The following is a 13,113-nucleotide window of genomic DNA, read 5'->3' as shown; positions in this document are numbered from 1 at the left end:
AAGATTTTCGCTCAAGACGAAGGTGGAATTTTGGGGTCACCCCGACTCCACGCCCTGGTTTCACCCCGGATTTCGCATCCTGCAGATTTTGAGTACAGGACAGACACCAGGAAGTTGTTCTTTACCCTCCCTCTCTGTACTTAACCGTCCGACCTCCCTGATCTGCTCGTATCCCACTCCTCTGCCAATCCTCCGCTCGGTTGGCTCCGTCCTCTGGCACGTCCCTTGTCCCCTTCGCTCTACCATCGGCAGCCATGCTTTCAGCCACTATGGCCCCAATCCCTTCAGCTGCCTCTTCTTTGCTCGACTTCAGATCACACTTGAAGTCCTTCCTCTTTGTCCGTGCGTACGGTCACGCCCCACCATCCCCCCGACTCAGGGTCAGGCTCCACCAATGTCAAGCGCTCCGAGATGTCCCGCGTGAAGGGCACTGGGTAATTGCAACAAATGTAATGTTGTTGTTGTTTATTTCCAAACTGGATTTTTTTTCTTTACCTTTAGGGTTATCAAGGGCTCAATGGTGAAAGAGGACCTCAGGGGGAGAAAGGTCAAGAAGGCGACCATGGGCTTCCGGGCATCAAAGGACACAGGGGGCTGCTGGGCCCGGTGGGACCTCCCGGAGAGAGCGGTGTGTCCGGGGTGGCAGGCCCACCGGGAACGCCGGGATTCCCAGGGCCGAAGGTGAGGAGCAGCTCCACGATTGGTGTCGGCACTGGCACTGTATCAAATGCAAGGAGTATTTGGGGAGAGAGAGTTCCAGATTTCCACTCCCCCAATGTTCAGCCCCTCACACCCCAATCAGACATTTTGCTTTTTCTCCAGGGTGAGACGCCTTCGCTGGAACAACTGAGGAAACTCATTCGAGAAGAGCTCTCAAAGCAGCTCGACTGTAAGTCGTGTGCGTGTGTGGGTTTTTTTTTTACCCCAATAATTGAAGCTCGTGACAAGTCCTGCGTGTGTGGGGAGGGTGGCGTGGGGGCGTGTCTGTAGGTTTGAAGAGAAGCGTCTCCCAGGAGAGCTTCAGTGAGACCGAGGTGGTGTCTGAGAGACCGGGGCCGGCTTCGGCAAACTGTTCGCTAAACATCTCAATCGCATCATCGCCCCTCAATGACAGGAACATTTGAGGTTTGAGGTTGAGCCCGGTTTAGTCGGTTACACTCACTCCCTCCCTCACTCTCTCTCTCTCACTCTCTCTCTCTCTCTGCACTGTGCAGAATACTCTGGGAGGCGCTTTGAGGCGGCCCTCATGATGCGAAAGGCGCTGTGTCAAATGTGAGGAATTCTGAAAAAAGTTTGCGTTTTTCTACACAACCTGAAACCTCCACATCTTGTGCCTCTCCTGGCAGTGCGCTTGGCTGACCTGGTGTCTCAGTTCCAGCACGTGAGAGTGAAGGCCGCCCCTGGGAAGCCCGGGCTTCCTGGTGTTCCGGGGAAAGAAGGCTTCCCTGGCAGGCCTGGCGCTCCCGGAGATCTCGGCCAGCCCGGCATCCCGGGAGCTGAGGGCCAGCGGGGGCCAATGGGCCCGAAAGGTAAGAATCAATATTGCTGTGGAACGTTCCTCTCCCTCCGTCCTGATCCAGGTCCCTTGCCCACCCTCGGCAGACCAACCTTCAGTTACATTGACTGCATCATCCCCCGCTCAAAGTGTCCGCTGGGCTCAGTGGTATCGCTCTTGTCTCTGAGTTAGAAGGTTGAGGGTTTGAGCCCTCACATCGGGTCTTGGAATCACATAGTCTAAGCTGACGCTCCAATGCAGCTCTAGGGTGAGTGTGGGGGGTGGGATGTTGCCTGGTTGGAGGTGCCGCCCTATGGATGAGACATTAGACCAAGATCCAGTCTGCCTGTTCCACGGCACTATTGGAAAAGAGAAGAGTTTCTCTCTCCCAGTGTCCTGCCCATTAATGGAATTATAGAGATTCCCAGCACAGAAGGCAGCTATTCGGCCCTTCGAGTCTGCCCTCTCTCTCAGAACGAGCTGTCCATTCAGGCCCATTGCCCTGGCCCTATCCTCACACCACTTCAAGCCTCTATCCTTCATATACCCTTCTACCTCCCTCTCGAAACCCATAACGGACTTTGCTTCCACCACCTTACTTGTCAGGGAGTTAACACATCCCCAAAAAATTCTCTGTGTGAAAACGTTTTTCCTTTTTTGGTCAGCCGGGTGTCTGACACATGTGGAAACCCATCACTGTGCTTAAGAGTTAAACTAAACTGAGAATTCCACCTACACATTGAAATCCCAGAGATAGATTGTTGGAATGGAATATGCACTCTCTCTCCCTGGAGGGACAGACACTTCCTGCTTTACCTAATTACGGAAAGTATGAGGCCCAGGTTGGCAAGAGCCAAGGCTCGTGGACTCCAGAGTGTGGGGTAACTGCTGGAGTCTAATCAGCTAAAGCCATTGATATTATTGTCCGGGAAGCTTTCCGGCTGCTTGTCCGGCTACTGACCATCCTACCCGTTAGGGCTTTGGCTGCAGGGTTAACGGGAGCTGAGTGGGATGACTCCTCACCCCATTGACTGGTCTGCCCTTCCAGGTCCTGCCGATGATCCAGGCTGGAGTACCACGGACCCGCCTGGCTCAGGATCCGGACTACTCATACCGCACACAGAGGCTGGCTCGATTCTGACGCTCCATTGCCAGGCATTTCACCTCGGAGCCAGTCCACCTCCCCGCATAGCTCTCCTTTCCCTTTTCTTGCGACCGGCATATATCTGTGTCCTCCAGTCACTGACTCCCTGATTAGTGGAGATAGCTTTCTATTCCGATGAGATATTAAACCGAGTCTGCCTGTTCAGGCGGATGTTAAAGATCCCGCGGCACTATTCAAGAAGAGGGGTTTCTCCCTCCCGGTTTCTTGGTCAACAATCCCCCAAATAAAATTGGTCAGTCACTCCATGGCTGTTCGTGGGACACTGCTGTGCGCTAACCGACTGCCATGTTTCACCCACAAAATACACACTTTCAACACCACTTTACAGTAAATCCTGCGAAGGGCTTTGAGACAGTTTGATGATGCGATAGGGCCAAATGTCAAACGTTAATGTTATTATTATTATTATTGACGGTGGTGATCTGTTGAGGCGCATTTTGACATTGCTGGTGCTGGACCAGGTGCGAGGATTATTACCTTGGACAGTCAGCTAAAATGCTTCCTTTCCACGTTCAGGCGAGAGAGGGGAAACGGGAGAGAGAGGCGAGGCTGGCATCGGGCAACGTGGAGAAGCGGGAGCCACCGGTCTAGCGGGTAAGCCCGACTCTTCAAATCCCTTCATGCCCCTGCCTCTCCGATCTGCTTTCCCACCCCCACTCCACCACCCGCTGCCTCCGCTCGTCCGGTTCCACCCTTCGCTCGGTTGGCTCAGGCCTCGGTCTGTACCCTCGTGCCCTCCGCTCCACCATGGGTGGCCGTGCCTTCAGCCACACGCCCCGAACCTCTAGCACTCTCTCCCTCAATTCCTCTGCCTTGCCCCCTCCCTCCCCACTTTCCTCTGCCTTGCCACCCCCCTCCCCACTTTCAAATCCCGCCTGAAGACCTTCTTTTTTGACGGTGCTTACGATCACCTGCTACGAAGCGCTTTGTGATGTGCTCCCGATGTGATGTAGCGCTGTATCGCATGCGATCATTATTATTATTATTATTATTATTGAGTCAAATTATAAGAACACTTGGTTGTCCTACCCCTACCCTCCCTGTTCCTCCACCCTCCTGGTCCCAACCCCCACAGCTCAGGTCCAATCCCTGACGATTCCAGGGCTTCGGGACGTGCTCTCGACATAAAAATTGCCGCGTAAGTGCAGTCTGTTGTGGTTGTTGTCGTTTCTAGGCGCCCCGGGAATGCCAGGCTACGGGACGGACGGAATTCCGGGAACGCCGGGTCCACAAGGAGAGCCGGGAAGCGCTGGGCCGCAGGGCCCCGAGGGTCCCCCCGGGAGGAACGGGCTGTGCGATCTGTCTCAGTGCGTTTACTACGCCAGCCTGGCCGGCCGGCCGTCCAACCAGAAGGGGCCTTGAGCTCACAGGACATCAGGTCCAACATGGTGACACGGTCTGTGCGCGCGTGACAGTGACAGCCGCCATCACTGTCTGAGGAAGCCAGAAATTTCTCATGGTCTTAGCTTTGAGCCCATTGCCACCCAATTTAAGCAAGGACGGTGTTTGCCCCTCGTACCCCACCCCTCAACAGCACCACACCCACATCGACCACCCCCCCACCCTCAAACACTTCCTCAAAACCCCCCACACCAACAGCCCCCCCTCAATGACCCCCCACTCAACCCTCCCTCAACCACACCCCCTCCTCGACACCCCACCCTCCCTCAACCACCCCCTCAACCAACCCTACCTCAACCCCCCCCCCCACCCGAACAAACCCCTCCTCAAACCCCCTCGACCACTCCCCACCTCGACCCCCCCCGCCCCCATGAATCAACCAGTCCTCAAACCCCTCTGAACTCCCCCATCGATCACCCCATTGACCCCATCCCCCACAGCCACCCCACTCAACCTACCTCGACCCCCCCGCCCACTGAACAAACCCCTCCTCAAACCCCTCTCGGCCACCCCCCCCATCTTCGACCCCTCCACAACCAATCCCCCCCTCGATCACCCCCTTTCAACTACCCCACGCTCACACACCCCCTCAACCTCTCCCCCTCACCCCCTCCACCCCGACCACCCTCGATACCTCCTGAACTACCCCCTCAAACCCTTCACCAAAACACCCCTCAACCACCCCCCCAACCACCCCCCACCACAACACTCAGCTAACTCCCTTCAACGCCCCCCCCCCCACCCCCCCTCAACCCCCACCCAAACGGAGTATCCTCTGCTCCTCCCTGTTACCTGTTCCAATCCCCCGTCCGTTAAATCAGGGGCAAAAAAGAGGCGAACATCTATCACAAAGGCAGAAACATTAAAGTTCTGAGGATAATTTTAATCTTAAAAAAAGGTAAAAGGGAAACCAGACACTAAATCTCTTGACTCGGGCAGATTGACGTTTCAGATAGACCAACACCGCCTTTTAAACAGAATAACTGACCATCGCATTTGAAGAAAAAAAAAGAGATATTTATCGTGATGTGTTTGCGGTTCTTTTTTTTTTAATCATAGTTGATGTTCCAAACAAAATATACAATAATAATTTGGTCACTCAATCCACGACTGTTTTGTGGTATATTTGCTGTGTGCAATTGGCTGACGCGTTTCGCCCCCCAAAATAAACAGTCCATTCAGTTTACGGTAATATTCTGTGAAGCGATTCGAGATGTCTCAAAGACGCGATGCAAGGATTATTATTATTATTATTAAAAGAGGCAAAGGAAAACGGTACGATCATACCATAGAGGGAGGTGGGACTGATTGGGTAGTTCTTCCAAAGAACCGGCACAGGCGTGATGGGCTGAATGGCCTTTTGTGCTGTATGTAATATTCTATGATTTTATATCACACTGGGGGGGGGGGGGGGGGGGTGAGAAGGAGTGGGGTGCGAAGGAAAGGGGAATCCGTTCAATGAAACGTGAGAGTGGGGTAAAGGAGGGGAGGGGGAGACAGTGAATTCGGAGGTCGCACAGAAAGACAAGAACAAGCAAACAAAGTTCCCGGGGAAACACGAAAACGCTGTATACCCACAAATGAAGTTAACTTATATACGGTGACTGCGGTTGGGTGTTTGGCCCCTGCCTTCAGCTCGGCAGTGTCCTCTACAAGCCTTTCCAAACAAGATGTCCCGCACACCGCTGTCGGGTCAGTCAGTCGGTCAGTCGGCTGGTCAGTCCAGCCGGCTCCACCCAAACCCCCCCCCACTCCTCCCTTCCGTGTGTTGGGTTGAACCAGTGTCCTGGACTGGGGTGACGGTGGGGGTCTGTGTGAAGAGGCTGCGCTGTTTCGCTCCACGTGAGGCCTGGATGGGGAACGCCAGCTGCCTGTCTTTCTGCCTCTGCCTCATTTCTTTGATGGTCCCTTCATGCTGCTGGACTTCTTGCTCAGACCCATGCCCATGTACAGGTGAGGGGGCCCAAGCAGTCGGTGGCGTCACAAATGCCAGGGAACCCCCGAAGCCCCGGCTGCCCAGGTGGTCCCGGCTCGCCCACTAAACCAGGCTCCCCTGGGAAGCCATTCCGCCCATCCTTGCCGATTCCGGGCAAGCCAGCCTCGCCTGTGTGGGTGGGAGAGAGAGGCGAGAGAGCGTAACACTCAGCGAGGCATCTCAAAGCGCTTCAATGTCCAGTGTAGTGACTGTGTAATCGTGGTCACGGCATCTTTATCATCCACCCAAGTGGACAGAATGGACCTCGGGTAAACTGTGTCTGTGTGCCTGTGTGTGTGTGTCTGTGTACATGACTATATGTACGTGTGTATGTGCCTGTGTGTATGTCTGTTTATGTGTGTGTATGTGGCTGTGTATATACATATTTATATATGCCTATGTGTGTGTCTGTGTATATGCCTGTATGTGTGCGCGTCTATATGTCTCTGTGTATGTGTGTGCTGGTGTACGTGGGTTGCCTGTGTGTGTCTATGTACATGCTTGTATGTGTGCGCACCTGTGGATATGTGTGTGTGTGTGTGTGTTTGCCTGTATGTGCGTGTTTGCCTGTATGTGTGTGTTTGCCTGTATGTGCGTGTTTAGCTGACCAAACGGGAAATGAGCGCGCTGGGAGATGTTTGCGGGGCAGGGAGGAGAGAAGGCCCCCCCCGTGTCACTCGCATTACCTCGAGGTCCTGGCGAGCCTTCCAACCCCCGCAGACCAATCCCGTCATGTCCCTTATCTCCCTTGTCACCTCTCGCCCCTGTCACACACAAAGTCAGACATCAAAGGGTTCCTTGGCCAGGCAATATTAACACAACACTCTGGCTCCGTCGTCCGCGCTCTCACCTCCTTCACCCCTCTGTTCCCCTCTCCTACACCCTTCTATCTCCCTCTTCCACACCCCCTCTGTTCCCCTCTCCCTCTGCGAGATGGCCTCTTGTCTGGTTTCTGAGCCAGGCAGGTCCGCAGTATTCCAGGGCACTGCTGTTGACAGCGCAGCCCACCCTGACCCATCGGCAGGACCTGGAAGGGCAGACCAGTCACTGGGGGCGGGGAATCCTCCCACTCAGCTCCTGTTAACCCTCCAAACCCAAGTCATGAATTGAGTGACCAAATGATTATTATTTCAATTTCTTTTTTGATGGGATTGTTACTCCCGTTAAAGCGACCTACCAATCGACCAACTGCTCGCTAAACAGAGGCGTGTGGAGTAAGGAATCTTGCCCAACATGTCGCCCTCTATGGGAATCAAACCCAGGTCCTCTCACGTGCGAGGCGAGTGCTCGAACCACCGAGAGCTCCGGGACTCTACCCCACGTGAAAGGTGCTACGTAAATGCAAGCTGTTGTGGAGCTGCAGCACTCCACTTCACAGGACTCGATATCCACCATATCAAATCCTTTCAGAACCCTCATCAACCTCTTGCCTCTTCCCATGGGCCTCGGTTCCTCCGTCTCTACCCAGAGAACGGGTTTGATTGTGACGATGCTGAGGCAACCTTGAATTGTGAGGCAAAATGGCCGCCATTTGAGTTCGGGCCCTAAATAAAAAAATACTAATCCTTGCATCCTCTTATCGATGGCCCTTTCGGCCGCAGTTTTGTTGAGTCTTACCTTTGCTGCCGGGCTTGCCGTGGAAACCATGGTGACCTTTGATGCCCGGCCGGCCCATGGGCCCCGGGAGGCCAGCAGATCCCGGGGGGCCAGAGGGTCCCGGAAGCCCCTGGGACCCCGGTTGCCCCGGCTCTCCAGGCACCGTCGGCTGCCTCAGGCTGTCCGCCACCTGTGCAATGTACTCTGAAAGAGGAAAGCCACACAGCACTGAGGTTTACCCTGACACTTCTGAGGACAGGTTGCACAAACCTGGTCTCTAATCCCTTGAGTTCAGAAGGTTGAGGGGTGATCTGTTTAAGATGCTATAGGGATTGGATAGGGCGGCTACAGATAAATTATCTCCTTTGGTGGTAGGCGGAATCCAGGACAAGGGGGCAACATCCTAAAATCAGACCTAGGCTATTTAGGAGTGAAATCAGGCACTACTTTTCCACCTAAAAGGTAGTGGACATCTGGAACTCTGATCCCCAAAAGGCTGTGGATGCTGGATCCTTTCACATCTTCAATACTGAGATGGATAGATGTTAGGTCAGGGTATCAAGGGAGATGGAGCAAAGCCGGATAAGAGGCACAGATCAGCCATGATCTGGTAAAATGGCGGAAGAGGCTCAAGGGGCTGAATGGCCGACGCCTGTTCCTGTGCACTTACACGGTGCCCTTCATGTGGTGCAGTGACTCGGGAGTGCTTAACGCTGTCAGAGCCTGATGCCGAGCCGGGGAGAAAAGGGAGATGACTGCAAGCATGGTGGAAGAGGAATGTTTTCAGCTGGGATATGAAGACGGGCAACGGACTAGGCAAGGTGTAGTGCCTGGCCACTGATGGTGGAGCAGAAGATTCGAGGGATGAGCAGGAGGCCGGAACCAGCCAAACAGAAGCAGCGGAGTGGAGACCACTGTGTCGGGACTCCTGATCTGCAGTATTCCAGTCTGATAACAGCGCAGTCCAGTCCGGCTCATCGCCAGGACCTGGAAGGGCAGACCAGTCACTTGGGGCAAGGGGTCATCCCACTCAGCTCCTGTTAACCCGGCAAACCAAAGTCCTAACGGGTAGGGTGTTCCTAGCTGGACAAGCAGCGGGAAAGTTTGCCAGACAGTTTTGGAATAAGTGTGGGCAAAATGTTTTCAGACAGCAATGTGACGGCAACGAGATGAGACGTTTTGCTGTTAAAGGCGCTCGAAGGGGAGAGAGTGCGTATTCCCATTCCAGACACTGGGAATCGCCACGGGTAGGTAGGATGCAGGGAATTCTCCGTCTGGGCTGGATATTCTTAAGCCTGGTGATGCATCAGACCAAAAAGAAAGGTGAGGCATCAATTATTATTATAATAAATGATTCACTGACCTTGGATCAGGCTCAGACACAGCTCTCTGATCCTCTGCTCGCTCGGCTCCTTGCCCTGTGGGGAGGCTTTAGATGATCAATCATAGAATCACAGTCTCTTGCAGCACAGAAGGAGGCCATTCAGCCCATTGTGTCTGTGCCCAGCTCTTAGAAAGAGCTACCCAATAATCAGACCCACTCCTCCGCTCAAACCCCATAGCCCTGCAATTTTTTTTCCTTTTCAAGTACGGACCCAATTCCCTTTTGAAAACTACGATCGAATCTGCTTCCGCCGCCCTTTCAGGCAGTGCCTTCCAGACCGCAACAATTCTTTGGGTAAAAAAAATTCTCCTCGTCTGCCCCTCGTCTGGTTCTTTTGCCATTTATCTTACGCCTGTGTCCTCTGGTTACCAACCCACCCACAAGAGGAAACAGTTTCTACTTTTTGGGCGGTTGGGAGGGATTATTCCCCTCCAAACCACCAATCAACTATCAAGCGGGTTCCTACCGATTGCTGGGTAAACCGAGACGTGCAGAGTAAGGAAACTTACCTGCCCAGGAATCAAATCCAGGTCCTCTCGCTTGCGAGACAAGTGCTCCAACCACTAAACTACAGGACTCCACAACACCTACATTTATACACAACGTCTTGGAGCTTACTCCAGGCTTTGTTCACTCACCGGGCTTCCAGAGGGCCCGGGTAGCCCTGGTATTCCACGATCCCCCTCCGGCCCTCGAGATCCGGGTAAGCCGCTTGGCCCCGCAAACCCAGGCTGTCCTCGGGCTCCTGGCTTCCCTGGGGCCCCGTGGTCTCCCGGCACACCCGCCTAGGCAGATAACATCAGGGTGCATTTTATACTTGCTCAGCTGGGTCTCTGACACATGAGGAAACACGTCACCGCGCTTAAGAGCCTCCAAAAACAGATTGAGAATTCCATGCATCCCCACCTACGCATGGAAATTCCCTGCGATTGGAACGGAATGCGCACTCTCTCTAGAGGGATGCATCCTACTCACCTAAGTCCAGAGAGTAGTAGGCGCAGGTTGGCAAAAGCCAAGGCTTGGGGACCCCATAGTGCGCATTGGGGCAATTGCTGGAGTCTAAATGCATGGCTTGTCCTTCAGAGCACTGTCTGGCAAGCTTTCCCACTGCTGGTCACGCGGCTAGGACCACCCTACTCGTTTGTGGTCGAGTTCTCAATGGCATAGAGGAACAGAGAGTTTGGTTTACCGGGGGATGGCTTAGAGAAGCCGATAAAAGAGCAAATCGGCCTTTGGCTGCAGGGTTAACAGGAGCTGAGTGGGAGGATTCCCCACCCCCAGTGACTGGTCGGCACTTCCAGGTCCTGCCGATGAGCCAGGGCCGGGCTGTGCTGTCATCAGCAGTGAGTGCCCTGGAATACTGCGAACCCTCCTGGCTCAGGAACCGGACTGGAGACCGTCACGGAGGGGCGGGCGGGCGGGAGCGGCTCGATTCTGACATTCCATTCCCATACGAACCTCTCCTGTCTTGCCTTGAACACCGGGAATACCCTTCAAATGTAAAAACAGAATGATTTTTATTTAAAGAGAGTCACTGACACAGATCGTAGGTGATACAAGCCCCAATTTAGGACCTTTGAGCTCACAGTCTAGACTGACACCCCTCTACAGTGCTGGGGGAACCCACCATCAGCGGTCAGGCCTTCAGACTCTCTGCCTCCACTCTTTGGAACTCCACAGTCCCTTCACCTCGATCCCGCAATTGCCTCCTTCTTCTTTGATTGCGCCTTCGGTCATCCTCCTACCCTTACCCTCCCTGCCCTCCAGATCCCAACCCCCAGCTTGGGTGCAAACCCTGACTGTCCAGCGACTTGGGGCTCCTCCTGACGTGAAAGGCGCTGTGTAAATGTCATTTGTTGTTGTTGCATTGTGTCTGTTGACCACTCTCACCTCAACCTTCATCAAACGGGGCACTTCCTGTGGCTGTCTGGGATGTGGATTCGCCCAACTCAGCTCTCTGTGGGATGGGGACGGGGATGGGGGAGTGGGAGAGGAGTGACATTCCGTGTAACTCACCTGTTCGCCGTTTACTCCGGGCAGCCCGTTCACACCTGAATCTCCCTGTGGACAGCAAAAGGCAATGAGTCAGGCCCTTGGCACAGATGGAGTTCACAATCCCCTGCCTTGCTTCCGTGTCCTGAACAAAATTGCAGGATTCATTTCCGGAATTCCCAATATATCAACAAAAGAATTGGAATCGCTGTATATTCTAATGTATTCTAATAATAATAATAATAATAATAATAATAATCATCATCATCATTGCATTTGAAGTAGTCCTTTATCATGTCTTCGAATTTCACGCCCTCATTGTTAAGCCAGTGTTGGTCTGGGTCAGTCAGTAATCCTCTCGCCTCTGAGTCAGAAGGTTGTGGGTTCAAGCCCCACGTCAGGACTCTGAGCTCGCAGTTCGACTGACGCTCTATCTCGGAGACTGGGGAGTATTGTCAGAGGTGCCATCCCGTCAAACCGATCCTGTGGCGCTATTGGAAAAGAGAAGCGGGTTTCTCTCTCCCAGGGGCCCACAAACCACTGCCAAGTGAATGACCTCTGCTATTCGGGGGATTGTCGGCAAGGACACTGGTACTGAGGTATAGATCAGCCATGATCTACTACAATGACAGAACGAGCTCAAGGGGCTGAATGGCCTCCTCCTGTTCCTGTGTTTCTCCGATCTCCAAAATACAACACAAGGGGGTGGGAGGTGGGGTGGGGGGTTGGGGGGGTTTCCTTTACCTTATTTCCTTTGGGGCCTCCAGGGCCTGTGTGACCCTGAATCGAAACAAAGAAAGAGAAAAACAAGTCTGTTTCTGAAGAGAAGAGAAATCGAATACAGTAGAGAGCGAGAGAAAGAGAGAGGTGCCTCTTGTGTTTGCCCCCCCGCCCCCCGGGTATCATCCTCAGCTACACCAAACTCCGCACCGCACCGCCCCAGTCCGCACCAGGCTCCACTGGCTCCCAACGGATTGACTTCACACCCTGGCGCCCTCTTGTCTCTCCGCTCTCCTCCTACCCGCCTCCCCTGCCGTCCCGCTGGGCTAACTCAGGCTTTCTGCGTGCTGCCCGTGCCCTCCACACCCCCGGGGGGGATGCCAAGGGGTCGTGGTGGGGGTGGAGAGAACGGGGGGGGGGGCGGGGGTATTGCGGGGGGAAAGTGGTGTAGAGGGGGAGGTGCGGGTGGGGTGATGCAGAGTGGGGGTTAACCCATCGCACGGCTCCAATCTCATGTCTCACCTTCTCTCCTTTCTTTCCGGGGAAACCAAGTGGCCCTTGAATCCCTTGTCTCCCACGATCGCCCTTCACTCCCTGTTGATCAGGAAACATTTTCACGCTTGGTTAGCAAAAACAGCTACACAGGAGGCTCTGGGGGATAATTTACGGGTACGACGCTGTATTCCAGGTGTGGACTGATCACAGTTGTACACAGTTACTCCAGGTGTGGGATGACCAGAGCGGTACTCAGTTACTCCAGATGTGGGTTGACTATAGCTGTACACAGTTACTCCAGGTGTGGTCTACCAGAGCTGGACATAGTTACTCCAGGTGTGGGCTGACCAGAGCTGGACATAGTTACTCCAGGTGTGGGCTGACCAGAGCTGGTCGTAGTTACTCCAGGTGTGGGCTGACCAGAGCTGGACACAGTTACTCCAGGTGTGGGCTGACCAGAGCTGTACATAGTTACTCCAGGTGTGGGCTGACCAGAACTGAGCAGTGATGGTTATTGTACTTACAGAACTGCCCGGCAGACCGGGCACCCCCATAAGACCTTGTTCTCCGGGAATTCCCTGTAGAAAAAGAGACAGATGTCAGTCTGGGAGCAACGCCAGGAATGATGTGAGTTGAAAGGAACCATTGAGATGGATGACCATTTGCTCCTCCAATAAGACATTCATCCTAATCGCAATCTACACTCTTTCCCCTGACAAACCACCAAACCTCTTCACACAAATTCTGTGCGCAAACGGGCTACCATGTCCGCCTGCACGCACACAGTCACTACACTTCCTTCTTTCACAGACCTGCCCGCTCTCTCCACTCAATAGGCTCCGGCCTATGCCATGTGCCCCGTCTTCAGCCTCTCTGCCCCCACCGTCTGG

General features: G+C 54.0%; 2 protein-coding genes across 2 annotated transcripts in view; one reads left to right on the top strand and one right to left on the bottom strand.

The window, feature by feature from the left end:
* The window catches only part of col22a1 (collagen, type XXII, alpha 1), an 87,198-nt gene extending 82,953 nt beyond the window's left edge, over positions 1-4,245 (top strand). Inside the window, exons 59-63 of the mRNA XM_042332560.1 lie at positions 502-681; positions 823-889; positions 1,347-1,529; positions 3,177-3,254; positions 3,835-4,245. Of these exons, the coding sequence (XP_042188494.1) occupies positions 502-681; positions 823-889; positions 1,347-1,529; positions 3,177-3,254; positions 3,835-4,022 (696 nt within the window). The 3' untranslated portion in view covers positions 4,023-4,245. The remainder of the gene's footprint in view (positions 1-501; positions 682-822; positions 890-1,346; positions 1,530-3,176; positions 3,255-3,834) is intronic.
* A 1,225-nt stretch (positions 4,246-5,470) lies between these two features.
* LOC103172593 (collagen alpha-1(IX) chain-like) overlaps positions 5,471-13,113 on the bottom strand; it is a 19,386-nt gene continuing 11,743 nt past the window's right edge. The window contains 11 exon segments of the mRNA XM_042332557.1: positions 5,471-6,028; positions 6,031-6,165; positions 6,723-6,800; positions 7,654-7,836; positions 8,996-9,050; positions 9,655-9,801; positions 10,475-10,507; positions 11,033-11,077; positions 11,753-11,788; positions 12,251-12,322; positions 12,748-12,801. Of these exon segments, the coding sequence (XP_042188491.1) occupies positions 5,952-6,028; positions 6,031-6,165; positions 6,723-6,800; positions 7,654-7,836; positions 8,996-9,050; positions 9,655-9,801; positions 10,475-10,507; positions 11,033-11,077; positions 11,753-11,788; positions 12,251-12,322; positions 12,748-12,801 (915 nt within the window). The 3' untranslated portion in view covers positions 5,471-5,951.

The sequence above is a fragment of the Callorhinchus milii genome, unplaced genomic scaffold, assembly GCF_018977255.1.
Source record: "Callorhinchus milii isolate IMCB2004 unplaced genomic scaffold, IMCB_Cmil_1.0 Scaffold2, whole genome shotgun sequence".
In the NCBI taxonomy this organism is placed as follows: domain Eukaryota; kingdom Metazoa; phylum Chordata; class Chondrichthyes; order Chimaeriformes; family Callorhinchidae; genus Callorhinchus; species Callorhinchus milii.
Note: the sequence above shows the minus strand (reverse complement) of the source record. Positions and strands in the feature narration are given on the sequence as shown.